Source organism: Lepidochelys kempii, chromosome 2 (genome assembly GCF_965140265.1).
Source record: "Lepidochelys kempii isolate rLepKem1 chromosome 2, rLepKem1.hap2, whole genome shotgun sequence".
Taxonomy (NCBI): Eukaryota; Metazoa; Chordata; order Testudines; family Cheloniidae; genus Lepidochelys; species Lepidochelys kempii.
The window spans coordinates 271,019,420-271,033,644 of record NC_133257.1 but is presented as its reverse complement, the minus strand read 5'-3'; the positions used below and the strand labels follow the sequence as shown (position 1 = coordinate 271,033,644).

The 14,225-nt window shown below is 58.0% G+C and overlaps 1 protein-coding gene across 4 annotated transcripts in view; it reads right to left on the bottom strand.

The window, feature by feature from the left end:
• AGAP3 (ArfGAP with GTPase domain, ankyrin repeat and PH domain 3) overlaps positions 1-14,225 on the bottom strand; it is a 232,337-nt gene that overhangs the window by 89,731 nt on the left and 128,381 nt on the right. For 3 of the 4 annotated variants that reach the window (XM_073334978.1, XM_073334976.1, XM_073334977.1), the window contains exon 9: positions 12,202-12,294. In XM_073334978.1, coding sequence (XP_073191079.1) covers positions 12,202-12,294 — 93 coding nt within the window. Of the gene's footprint in view, positions 1-12,201; positions 12,295-12,669; positions 13,722-14,225 lie in introns of those variants that run through there. The other variant, XM_073334979.1, reaches the window with a different exon arrangement.

Below are 14,225 nucleotides of genomic sequence, written 5' to 3'. Positions count from 1 at the left end.
TCAGGATCATGGGCTGGAGTGGGACTCCTAGACCTGCCTCCTTAGGGCCCAGAAATCGGCTGCTCTCACTGCCGCAGTGGTCTGGCTCTGTTGGCACGGTAGCAAGTGGGGACGGGGGGCACAAGCCAGCAGCAGCAACTGGCTCAGCCACTCCCCCCGCCCGTCCCCACTGCCCTGTTAGAGGGGAGGGCGAGAGGCAGCAAACTCTGGGCCCAGCTCAGCAGAGGCAGGACATCCCCCCGTTAGTTAGTTAGCAAACTGGGGCTCCCAAAGAGACAGAGGTGCCGGAAGCGAGGAGCCGCTGGGCCTGCTCAGAGGGTGGCTGCTGCTCCCTGGCAGGATTCGCCCTCATGCCCAGCGCCTCCCGCCCCGGGCCTGCCACAGCCTGCACGGGAGCCAGACGCAGACGCTCAACCAAACGGTCTGGTCGGAGAGAGACGCCCTCCAGCGTCCACACGCCACTCGCCCAGCCGACGAGACCCATGCCTCCCCCAACACCTAGCCCGGCTGGCACCGTCCACAGCCCCCCAATGCCTCCCCCACCCAGTACCACCCACGGCCCCCCCTTAATGCCTCCCCCGCCCACAGCGACACCCCAAACGCCTCCTGTGCCCAGTGCCGCCCACAGCCCCCCCAAACAGCTCCCCACCCACAGCGACACCCCAAACACCTCCTCCGCCCAGTACCACCTACGGCCCCCCCTTAACGCCTCCCCCACCCACAGCGACACCCCAAACGCCTCCTCCGCCCAGTACCACCTACGGCCCCCCCTTAACGCCTCCCGCACCCACAGCGACACCCCAAACGCCTCCTCCGCCCAGTACCACCTACGGCCCCCCCTTAACGCCTCCCGCACCCACAGCGACACCCCAAATTCCTCCTCCGCCCAGTACCACCTACGGCCCCCCCCTTAACGCCTCCCGCACCCACAGCGACACCCCAAATTCCTCCTCCGCCCAGTACCACCTACGGCCCCCCCTTAACGCCTCCCGCACCCACAGCGACACCCCAAACGCCTCCTCCGCCCAGTACCACCTACGGCCCCCCCTTAACGCCTCCCCCACCCACAGCGACACCCCAAATTCCTCCTCCGCCCAGTACCACCTACGGCCCCCCCTTAACGCCTCCCCCACCCACAGCGACACCCCAAACACCTCCTCCGCCCAGTACCACCTACGGCCCCCCCCTTAACGCCTCCCCCACCCACAGCGACACCCCAAATTCCTCCTCCGCCCAGTACCACCTACGGCCCCCCCCTTAACGCCTCCCCCACCCACAGCGACACCCCAAACACCTCCTCCGCCCAGTACCACCTACGGCCCCCCCTTAACGCCTCCCGCACCCACAGCGACACCCCAAACACCTCCTCCGCCCAGTACCACCTACGGCCCCCCTTAACACCTCCCCCACCCACAGCGACACCCCAAATGCCTCCTCCGCCCAGGGCCACCCACAGCCTCCCCCAAACCCTTTTCCCGCCTATGGCCAACACCCCAAACGCCTCCTCCGCCCAGAACCACTCACGGCCCCCTTTAACTCCTCGCCCGCCCATGGTGACCCCCCCCAAACACCTTCCCCGGCGCTGCTCACAGCCCCTCCCCAGCACCTCCACTGGCCGGCGCTACCCACAGCCCTGCCCCCCAACGCCTCCTCTGCCCAGCGCCACCCACAGCCGCCCCCAACGTCTCCCCGGTGCCACCCACAGCCCCCCAAACGCCTCCCTGAGCTGGTGCCACCCAGAGCCCCCCCAAATGCTTCCCCTGCCCACGGCAACACCCCAAATCCTTTGCCCAGTGCCGCCCACAGCCTCCCCCAAATCCCTTCCCCCACCCACGGCCACCCCAGAAATGCCTCCCCTGGCGCGGCTCACGGACCCTCCCCAACACCTCCACTGTCCGGCGTCACCCACAGTCCCCCCGGCACTACCCCCAGGCCCCTCAAATGCCTCCCCCGCTCCCCCAAACACCTCCCCCGCCCGACTCTGCCCACAGCCCCCACCCCCAAATGCCTCCCCTGGACAATGCTGTTCACAATCCCCCCTCCCCCCCACACACAAACACCTCCCCACAGAAGCACAACCTCCACCCCCAGGAACACAACACACTCCTGCAGCTCTCCGCACCCCCCTCAGGCCTTCTCATGCCACCCCCCAGCCCCAGCCATGCTACCCAGCAGCTCCTGAGTCGGGAGGCAAGCCCCCAGGGGTGCCAGGTCGGGGCGGGGGAGGGAAAGAGTGGTGGGTCCAGCTGCATGCAACCCACAGTGCCAAGCAGCCTGAGGCACACAGCGAAAACACACAATGAGCTCCCAGGGCTGCCTCTCCCCTGCCATCCGCTGGGCCCAGGAGGCTGGCAGAGGCTGGAGCAAGGGGCAGCAAGGACTCCAGAAGCCGGATAGCAGGGCACAGCCTATGGTGCCTCTTGAGCTGTCTGGCTCCATTTCCATCCCCACTGAGCAGCTGCTCAGCCCGGCTCTGTCTGGATCAGGCAGCGAGTTTTCCCTGGCTGCCTGCGGGGTCCCATGAATGGATGGGCTGCACCCAGAGGAAAGCCAGCATGCAATCAGGCCTCACTCGCTGCGGAAACCCAGCGGGGAGAGGAGCTGAGCCGGGTTTATAAAGCCAGGATGCTGGCAGCAGAAGACGGTTGCAGTCACTCCCTGGGAGCATGGAGGTGCGCTAGGGGCTAGCAGAGGTGTCCACAGTTACTGCCTGAGAGGAAGGAGTTGGGAGGCTGGTGAACCCAGAGAGGGGGGAAGCCAGGAAGGTAGGAGAAGGCTCAGGGGAAAGCAGCATGGCAGGACAGTGCAGGCCGTGGCTTCTGTTCGGAGGGACCTTGAGCTGGAACCTATAGTAGAGGGCGGGCCTGGGTTCCCCTGCCAGCCACCGGGGATGTGGCAGGGGCCAGGCAGAGGACAGCGGCCTGCCCGGGACGGTTACATCCCCCGCTCCCCGTCCAGAAGGGGACACCAGGTAGCGACCTGGCCGGAGGGTCGAGGGACGAAGAGGAAACTGCAGTCCCGCAGTGAGAGGGGCTGCAGGGCCAGAGAGGATGGGTGAAGAGACTGCCAGAGGAGGGCACAATGCCTGGCAAAGCTAATCCCCAGAATGGCCAGGAGGAGGCGCCGTGTCTGCAGCCCCAGGAGCGTAGACACACACTACAGCGACTTGTGGCTAGAGTCACGCCACCTCCCCAGGCAACGGCGGTGTTCTTCCAGCCATCTAGCCGTCTCTCTACCGGCGCTTTAGGGCAGCACATCTGTGAATTTTTCACATCCCTGAGTGCCGGAGCTGAGCCCACCTAAGTTTTAAGTGCAGCCTAGACTTGAGCCTGTAGGGCCCCCGAGGTCAAGTGCAACCAGCTAAAGGAGTGAAAACCATCTACACTAGTTGCTCACCTATTTAGGCAAACAACCCTCAGCAAGGGGAGGAAGATGGGAGCCAGAGACTGTTCTGCAGACACAGATAGCAAGAAGGGCCTCCTAGATGGTGCTGGAGCCAAACCAAGAGGAGCACTCAGCACCTCACAGCATGGGAGGCCGGGAGAGAACTGGGAAACAAAAACAAGGCTGCAAAAAGGAGTCTGGGGACAAAGCTGGATCTAGCCCATAGTTGGCCCAAATGCCACTGCCTAACTGCATCTAGCATGCCAAAAACTCTGGACCCCCAACAGCACTGAAAAAACCTGGATCCAACACCTCTGGATTGCTAGATCAAGCCAACTTTGGGACCCAGTCCCACTGCCTAAACTCCATCAGAAAGACCCAACATCTGACACCTCCTGGGGCAGCCGTGAAACGACCATTGTAAAGCAGCCAACATGACACAGGACTGGCAGAAGTGCTCAGTAAATAGTTCTGTTCAGTGTCTGGGAAGAAGTTGGATGATTTACTCGCTGCTCACAACGATCAGGCAACACTTCTTATTTTACCTGGGCTGGGGAGGGTGTTAAACAGAAACTGCTGAAGCTAAACATCTTCAGATCTTCAGGCTCAGAGAACTCGGACCCAGGAGTGCTCAGTGCATTTGCGGAGGTGGTTTCTGAGCCATTAACGTAGATTTTTAACAAATCCTGGGACACCAGAGAAGTCCCAGAGGACTGGAAAAATGTGAACGTTGTGCCAATATGTGCAAGGGAAGGGCCCGGTGGCTATGGGCCGGAGAGCCTGACTCTGATACCAGGCAAAATCGTGAAAAGGCCAGTGTGGAGAGAAATCAGTTAAGAATTAAAGGACTGCAGCATAATTAATGCCAATCAACAGTGTTTTATGGAAAACAGGTCTCGTCAGACAAGCCTGATACTATTTTTGATGAGACCATGAGTTTCGTTGACAAAGTTAACTGTGCTGACATCATGCTTAGACCTCTGCAGGGAACTTGTCACCGTATGACATTCTGATTAAAAAATTACTACGATCTAAAATCAACATAGCTGATAAAAAATGGAGTAAAAACCGGTTACATGATAGATCACAAAAAGTAACTGTAAACAGTGAATCATCATCCAATGATGGTCTTTCTAGAGGTGTCCCACACAGATCAGCTTTTGGCCCAAATCCATTCAATATCTTTAACAATGATCTGGAAAAAATATAAAATGATGTTGGTAAAATCTGAAGAGGCCACAAAATTGGTGGAGTGGTAAATGATGGTTGGGGCAGGTCAGTTACACAAACCTATCTGTATCACCAGTGCAAGGTCATACATCTAGGAACAAAGACGACAGCCTAAAGGTACAGGGCACAGGAGTCTGTCTCCTGGAATGCAGCGACACTGAAAAGGACATATGGGTCATGGTGGAAATGGACAGAACATCCGTGCTCAGTGCGATCCTGTAGCTAAGACGGTGAATGCAATCCAGGGATAGAGACGCAAGGGAATATCAAGTCAGAGTACAAAGATGATACTGACTCCGCACAAGGCATTAGTGTCACCATGACTGGATACTGTGTCCAATTCTGGTGTCCACACTTCAAAAGGATGTTGACAAATTGGAAAGAGCCACAAGAATCATTCGAGGCCTGGAAAACCTGCCTTATCATGAGAGACTAAAGGAGCTCAATCTAGTTTATCTAAGTGATAAAGGAGTGACTTGATCATGGGGTTTACAAGTAACTACCTGGAGAAGAGATTTCCAATAGTCGAGAGCTCTTTGCTCTGTCAGAAAAAGGCAGAATGAGATCCAATGGCTGGAAGCTGAAGCGAGACACATTCAGACTAGGCACCAAACGTCTACAGGCAGGGATTTTACCATGGGAACAACTGACCTAGGGACGTAGTGAATTCTCCATCACTTGGAATCTGTAAATCAAAGCCGGATCTCTTTCTAATAGCTCAGCCAGACGTTATGGGCTTGACTCAGGAATCACTGGGCAAGATTCCCTATATCAGCTATGTAGGAGGTCATAATGGCCCCTGCTGGCTTTTTAAAATCTGACTCCTCCAGCCAGATCCTGCAAATATTTACTACAAACCAAAAATTCTACCATGTAAACAGAGGCCAAGTGTAACTGCCCCTGTTCTCCTTGAAAAGTCTGGATCCTGATGCGTCTGAATGCAACAGCATTGCAAACAAATTAATTGAGTACCAGTATCCTGCTACCCCTGCCAATTCTGGCCTCAAACCCCAAAACTGTACTGTTTAGAGAGACAACAAATGCAGCTGCTCCTAACCCACTATGCAAATCAGGACGCGACAAATCCCGGCACACGAGAAGGCAGGTATCGCTGTTGTGTTTTCCCAGGACTATTGAGCTAGGGTGCCCCAGATTCCAGATATATCCAGTGGAGTCTGCATTAGCTGGACTTGCTCTTTGTTTAGACTGTACAAATTGAGGGTTCAGGGCCAAAACTTTGCAAGCTCCATCTAGATCCAGGTTTTTGCAGCACGGCTGGGTTGGGACACATGGAGGTCCAGACATTTTTGGGGCAGTGGAAGCAGACAGACTTGTTCTGTATTGAGGCACTAGAAATTGTGAGGGTTGGAGAAGGAAGTGGGAGGGAGCAAGTGCTGGATGCAGGTTTTTGTGACACCACAGTGTGGCTTGCATCAGGGCTTCCTGTTCTGTGGCTGGACTTGTTCTCTGTTTTGATGATACAGAGTCGGGGCTGAACCAGGAAGCAGCTAGGGAGATCCAGCTTTCCCATTTCCTGGGAAATGGAGCAAAATCCCAATACTACACAGAAAAAGAGACAAGAAGATGAGGCGAGAGAGGAGGGAAGAGAAGGACAAAACCCAGGTGAGATGCAGCAGCCACACGTGAACCCAGGGGCAGAACCATCACAAATGGGGGGTCCACCCCCAAAGGGCCGGAGACCTCTGTGCTAGCACATCCCACTCATGCACATGCTCGGTGCACACAATGCCCCAGCTCCCCACAGAGATCCCCAACCCCACATACTCTCACACACTCTCCACAAATCCTGCATGTTCCCAATGGCCACACGCAGCCACATGCCTATCTACCCCGGGCCTCCCCTGGGGTTCTGCATCTTCTGAATCCTTTGCTAGCTCCTTTTCCCCAGTGTGAAGGTCACAAAAGGGAAGAGGCCGAGAGGGATGAACAGCAAGCCAGCCCACCATCTCCCGCGCGCTTCCCCGGCCCTGCGAGGCTGGCCCGCGTGACTGCCTCGGCGTCTTGTGCTCGGATTGGGGGGTGCGCCGGGAAAGCAGTGGCAGCAGCATGCAGTATGCAGTGTAATGAGGCAGGGAGCCGCGATGGCCCCCAAAGGACTCGTTCACTCCACAAATCTCCCTTCCACTCACTTTTCGCTAAGAATTTTAACACCAAACTTAATTGTAAAGTCGTGTATTGATTGGAAAATGCAAATGGCAATTTAAATGTAATCTCAGCTCCCAGCATGGTCCCAGATCCCAAGGAGGAGGAGTCCCCGGCTCTGGGCCCCGCTGAAGAAGCCAGCCCAACCAGAGCTGGCCCAGGGACCCCAGGCCCTCAGGGCTGACTATGTGACTGCACACTCAGCAGCAGCATCTGCATGAGGAAGGGGACGTGTGTTTGTTCCCAGGAACCACCAGCTGGGAACGGCAGCCTGCCAGCCCAGCTAGCCCAGTTCTCAGTGTCAAGCGTCCAGCCATAAAGATCCTCTCCTCACCCAGTGCGGGCCTGGGCCTGCCGAGATCATAGCATGGGCTCCAGGTGGGGAGCCGGAGCCTCACGTGCAGCAGCCCCCGCACCAGCAGGAGGCCGCGTCTGCCACCCAGGTCAGAGGAGAAGGGCTAGAGAAAGGAGGCTGGACTCCTTTGTCTCACACGGGGGCCACGGGAGTTGGGTGGATCCAGCTCTAGCGTCTACAACTGGAGTTTGGGAGAGAGAGACATCGGCTCACTAGCAGCATGTTCTGGGCGTGCTGTGATGGGCAAGGCTCAGCAGCTGCCACCAGCTTCCTGCGGGATAGTTCTGCTCCCCAGAACAGCAGCCTTCCCCACTGGTGCAAAAGCACCCCCCAAACTCACTCCTTCCGAGATTCTCTTAACCAGCCTCCTGTCTGAGCACGCAGCCCGCTCATGCAGGGCGCTGCAGCTCTGCCACCAAAGCTGGGGATGAATTAGCCACCGGCACTGCAGTCCTCTCCCCACGGGACCCAGAAAGGTCACTAGGCAGATTCAACGGAGAATAAGGGAGTAGCAGGATCTCCCCCACGTACTGGCCGTGCACGCTGGGCAGCGCTCTACCGGAGGCCACACACGCCCAGGCAGAAGGTCCCGCTTTCCAGCTACCTCACTTAGCCCATATCCATTCTCAGTCCCTCTGCCTCAGTGGGGGGGACTAGCACCCCCGCAGTTACACAGCCAGCCGGTCACACGAGCTGTGACGCTCTGGAGAGGTGGGGATCTGCCGAGGGGATAGGCACTGAGATCCCCGCTCCCCTCGGAAGGAACAACCCCAGGAGAGCTGGGCAGCGGTGACAAGGTTTGCACTTCTCGGTGACAGCTTCCGGAGCCCTGGCTGCTGTTCTGCATCTGGAATATTGGGCCCTCAAGACCTCTCTCTGCGGGGAGCCCTGAACCGGAGTGCGGGGCAAGACTTTATCCTTCCCACGCCCCTGCTGAGGTTGTGAGGCTCTAGCACCCCTCTCATAGAATCATAGAATCATAGAATATCAGGGTTGGAAGGGACCCCAGAAGGTCATCTAGTCCAACCCCCTGCTCAAAGCAGGACCAATTCCCAGTTAAATCATCCCAGCCAGGGCTTTGTCAAGCCTGACCTTAAAAACCTCTAAGGAAGGAGATTCTACCACCTCCCTAGGTAACGCATTCCAGTGTTTCACCACCCTCTTAGTGAAAAAGTTTTTCCTAATATCCAATCTAAACCTCCCCCACTGCAACTTGAGACCATTACTCCTCGTTCTGTCATCTGCTACCATTGAGAACAGTCTAGAGCCATCCTCTTTGGAACCCCCTTTCAGGTAGTTGAAAGCAGCTATCAAATCCCCCCTCATTCTTCTCTTCTGCAGGCTAAACAATCCCAGCTCCCTCAGCCTCTCCTCATAACTCATGTGTTCCAGTCCCCTAATCATTTTTGTTGCCCTTCGCTGGACTCTCTCCAATTTATCCACATCCTTCTTGAAGTGTGGGGCCCAAAACTGGACACAGTACTCCAGATGAGGCCTCACCAATGTCGAATAGAGGGGAACGATCACGTCCCTCGATCTGCTCGCTATGCCCCTACTTATACATCCCAAAATGCCATTGGCCTTCTTGGCAACAAGGGCACACTGCTGACTCATATCCAGCTTCTCGTCCACTGTCACCCCTAGGTCCTTTTCCGCAGAACTGCTGCCTAGCCATTCGGTCCCTAGTCTGTAGCTGTGCGGCAGGGTTACGGCCGGCTCCTCACCACGGACGCCCGGGAACGGATCTTAGCCTCTCTTCCTTTGGCACTAAACTCATTTGCCTTTGTATGGTTCTGGCCACATTCTCCTTGCTATCAGCAGCAGGGTGGTGAGTTCACAGTGCGGTCGTTTCTCCTGGGACAGGTCCCTGGAAAGGGGGTGTGGTTGGGGTAAAACCATATTCTACCATCTCCAGGGCCCACCAGTTCATCGGAATGCAACACCATGCAGAAATAAAATGGAACTGGTTCTCAGAGCCTCAGGGAAGGGGACCTGTATCAGCATCTGCTGGTCCCCACCTCTCTGCAGAGACCTCAGAAATGCTGCTTTCCAGGGGGTCGTGTCCTCTGCCTAGCAAGCCTCTGGCACCTGCCAGTGTTTGCCCTGGGAGAGCTGTCTCAAGTGAGCTCCTGTCTAGGGGCGGCACCTGGAGAAAGGATGGTCCAGTGGTTGGGGCTCTACTTGAGGACCAGAAGACCTGGGTTCAGATCCCTGTTGGGCCAGTTACTCCCAGGCCGGTCCCTCTGTGTCTGTGGGACAGTTCCCTGACGACCACTCTGGCCTGCCTAGAGTGAGGGCGAATGCAGCAAGCCTGTCAGAGTGTGAGGCACTCCACACTGCGGTGACAGGGCCAGAAAAATAAGTAAAAAGTTCCTGCTGCCATCCCTCAGGCAGGCTGGGATCCTCTGAGCCTGGCTGCTGCCCAGGGCCTATCAAAGCCTCCCAGGGCTCTGCTGACACTACTCTGAAGAGACTGGAGCCAGCCCCATCAGAGGCAGCATGCCATGGGAGCAGAGCTAGCCTGGCCTGGCTGTGAAAGCTCAGGACGAGCTGTACCTGGCATGCTGGGGCAGCGCAGCCAAGCAGCTGCAGGGATCTGAGTCACCGCCCAAGAGTTCATGGTCAGAGACATGACCCAGGGACCCATCATTGCTCCGAGAGCTGGAGGCCTGGGAGAACCTCCGGGAAGGAACGGGACCTGCTGGAAGTGAAGGGAGGCCCTGATCCAAGCCATGGGTGTCGCCCTCCCCCGCTGAAGGGTCTGCGGGCACCTGAGCAGAGACAGCTCTGTGTGCTCCTCGGACAAGGAGAGGACAGAGCTGGTGCACCCTGCTGGGCCTTTCAGCAGCGCAGCGAGACCACGGAGGCATCGCTTGCTCCTTGCTCTCGGGGCGGAAGTGGTGCAGGCCAAGTGTCCCCTGGGCTCACCTGTCAGGGCAGTTGGTACCGTGACATCCCAGAAACCCAAGCATATCCTGGTGCCACTGCGCAGGATCTGTCCAGCCAGCACTTCAAACTCCCACTCCCCATCGTACCTGAGCCTCCCTGACTGACCACATTCGACACTGCCTTTTGGCAACGAGAACAAGTCCCACAACGCTCCTTGGGCCAGGGACTGTCTGGGATACATTTGTACGGGGCCCCAGCCTCTATGTCCCACCAGAGTCACCAATTCTCATGGTTTTATTGTGGTTTCTGCAGTACTTGGTGCTTCTCCAAAAGCCCCAGCTCCTGGAGTCCAGTGAACATGGAGAATTGCAACTTTCCAAGGCCAGTCTTGGGGACCGAGTCATGAACAGAGTGAGGGTACCGCCTTGTCCCTACATGCTGTCTCTGCCCCGCATAGGGGTTCTGCCCAGCACTTCCCCCTGCCCCTCCCGCCTGGCAGCCTGTGCAGGTCCAGAGGCACAGCACATGAACCCAGCCACTAAGTGCCCACCCTGATTGGACACTGCTTCTAAAAGTTGGGGAGGAGGGGGCAGATTGGCTCTAGGAATAACTGGGGGGCAGGTCTCTGGCCTGCGTTACACCAGGGGTCAGACAGGATGGTCATGTGACCCTTCTTCCCGCCAGAGTTGGCGGCAACAAGGGCCAGGTTCCATATCTAGGGGTTCCTCTTCAACAATACAACCCAAAACCGTCTCTAGCCCCCGACCCAGTAACCTGGGACAATTACACACCACCCCTGGCCGCCTCAAAGAGGCAAAACTTCCCTTCTCGCAAGCACAAAGGTCCCGGCTGGCCTTGGCATCTATGAACCTGTGGAAAGTGATGGTGCCAGGGGTGGCTGGGTCAATGTTCATCCCGCAGCAGATACCCCTGGAGAGGGGCTAGGAGAGACAGGGCCAGCACACAACCCCTGCAGTGGGGCCCGGGGATGCAGCCAGCCCCATAAGAGATGGAGAAAGGGGAGCAAGGGGAAGGGATGGCCAGATGCCCCCAGCTAACAGAAACAGGGGATTAAACAGCCCACAGCGACCTCAGGTCAAGCTCCAATTTGGTGAGGAGGAAAGGACTCAATGAGCAGGACCCACCCGAAGAAGGAGAGACGGGGGGCATGATCTGGGTGTGCATCTTATCTGTCCCCCTTCCTACCCAGAGCCCGAGCCACGCTGGCCTCCATGGCCTCCCTGCCTTCAGCCTGCTGTACCACAGCTAGCCAGAGACCCCTCCCCATCGCCCCAGAGCCAGAGCCAGCCGCAGACCCCCTCCCCATTACCCCAGAGCCAGCCACAGACCCCTCCCCAACACCCCGGTGCCAGAACGTCCCTGCCTGCCCCTTCCCACAAGCGACCCAGACCTGGCCCAGTCTTAACACCAGAGCTGCCATGGAAACACAACGATACCTGGCCTCTCCCCTCCCCTTCGCTCGCTGCCCTGGGGCCCCATCCTCGTGACTGCACCAGAGATGCCCCTGGCCCTGCTCCCACCATCCGCCACCCCTGGACCCTGTCCCCAGCACCACAACCGGGGCTGCAGGACACAGAGGGGGCCGCAGGCTGGAGTCACTTCTCCCCCGCGACCCCCAAGGAAGGAGCAGAACCTGAGCTGCCCAGTGTGAATTGGCTCACTCTGGCCCTGCAGGCTCGCAGCTGGGCCCCGCCGGGCCACAGGGTGTGGCTCCCCAACAGGAGGCCAGCGCCTGCGTGTCCTCAGACAGCAAACCCGGGCCAGGAGCCAGGGCCAGGGCCAGGGCCAGGGCCAGGGCCAGGGCGGCGCTCTGCTGCCCTCTGCTGGGGAGCACTGGTACCAGCGCGCGTATGGCAAACGTATGGCAAACGTATGGCGCGCGCACACGCATGGGGGGCTGCGCACACGCACACTCACACGCTGAAGGCAGAGCCGGTGACAGCGACACATGCATGGAAACACAATGAGCCTGAGACAGACACTGCCCCGCTCCCACTGGGACACCCGCGTGGCCTAGCCCAGCGTGCACCCATGGCATATGCTCCCCTTGCCACGCCCCGGCCCAGGCTGCGACGCCCTGCTGCCCTTCAGGAGGCCTGAGGACCCTTGCCCCAGCGGGCAGTGCTCTGGCATGGTTAGGGGGGCCGGGGAATCCGAACCTGCTTCATGGGAATGGCCCGCCCACTGCCGATACTGTCCGCCTTGCACTCCGGCACCTTCCTCTCCCGCTCCGGGTCTGCGCCCTTTCGAGACTGGAAGAGAAGAGACACAGACGCATTAGACACAGGGGCAGGGGAAGAAGGAACACACAGCCCACTTTTCTCCCCGCTGGGCCAGCACACGATCCCCAGGGCAGCCTCTTCCCCATCCCCTCTAAGGACGCTGCAATCAGCCTCAACTCCCATCCTGGCCTCCCCGGAGCCCACCTGCTCCCAAGCGTCCCACCCAGCCCCCCAAACATCTAACACCCTGCCCCAAAGCCGTTCTCCTCACAGCAAAGGGCTGCCCCTGATTCCTCACTCCCTCGGGGGCACACAGCACACGGTGACACAAACAGGAAGAGCATGGGATGTCGGTGGAGCATGGATGGAAGCAGGAGAGGCCAAGGCAGTGAAAGGAACTCACACTCCTACTAATCCAACAGATTTATTCTGTGAACACACTTGCACCATACAAAGTAGCACAGGTCACTGGGCAGAGAGACCAGCCCCTTACAAAAGAGCATGGACAATAACTATCTAGTATACATCTAGAGAGTCTAGAGCAGTATCGGATACTCCTTGAGGATGGCTGTGGTGAGAGCAAACTCCAGTAAATACAATATGAAATATACAGTCTGTGGAGCAGAACTCATTCAAGGTGCTTAAGACAGGAAAATATCAAGTCATACACGACACGGAGCACAATCAATACATTCAGAATCACAACAATGGCAGCAAAAGGGCAGCCACAACGTCTCTCCCTTGTGTCCTACGAGCTCCCTCAGGTGGGGAGCTCCCCATGTGCTTTGGATCAGAAAGAAACGTCTGCCCTGCGCGCCTGGGACACCAATCTGCTCGCTTTTGGGCCCAGGATAAAGCCAGGAGATCGAAAGAGAAGAAAAGAAAGAGACACAGATGGCTGCTCTGCCGCGAGGAGGAGGAGGAGGAGGAGCAGGAGTCCATGCAGGCTGCAGGAAAACGCAGGAAGGAGGAAGGGGCCGGAGTGCGAGCAGCAGGTGCTAGCGGGCAGCAAAGCGTCCCTTGGCCCATCCGTCTCCGCTGGCTGCCGTTGCCCTGGTCCCGCTGGGTCTGCAGGTCTTTCCATCCCAGGAGGGTCGTCCGCCTGGCATCCCCGGAACATGGAAAGGGCCTAAACAGCATCCGGCAGGCCCAGAAATGTCCCAGCTTAGAGTGCACGTGCAGAGGCCGTCTCAGCGCTTCCTAGACTTTACATTGGGGGGGGGTTAAAAGGCTCCTGCGTGTCTCCGGGAGGGGAACCCATGCTGGCTGGAGGACGGGCGGGCGAGCCTCTAATCTTAGATCAATCCCAGTGCCCATCCCTTATCCGGCCCTGGAGAGGCAATGAAAAGTGAGAGAATTTGTACAGAGGTGCCGTGTGTAACCACCTGGATCTTCTAATTTGGAAGGAGTTGGAAAGGCCTTTTTGTAGATGAAAAGTTGGAAACAGTGGCACATATCTGCAAATATCGAAAGAATAAAGAGTTTGGCAAGTTATACTCAGAACACGGACATGAGTCTGTCAGCGGTGGGGACAGACAGGCCGGCCAGCCACGCAGCGGGCAGCCAGAGGCAGCAGCAGGCCGAGCTCCGGAGTTGCATTCCAGTGCTAGCCTGGGAGGCAGCCATCGCTGAGAACGGGAGTCAGTCTCCACCTGGTGGCCACACACCCGTCTGTCTGCACCTCACTCCCAGGGACGGGAGCACAGGAGAGGCCCCAGGCAGCAGGGCACTTACAGCCGGAGGGGAGGAGGCCTGCAGATGAAACTCCAGGGAACAAACTGCAGCTCGGAGCTGGGTGAGCTGCTCCCAGAGCAGGGCACTTCGTGTCTCTCCCCAATGCTAACAACCTAGGCAAGGCCCTGCACACCCACCCAGAGGGGCCAGCTGACCCAGTGAGAGCAGGCCTTGCCGCTTCTCCCACACTGTGTACACAGGAATGGGACGGGGTGCTTGGCCACGCT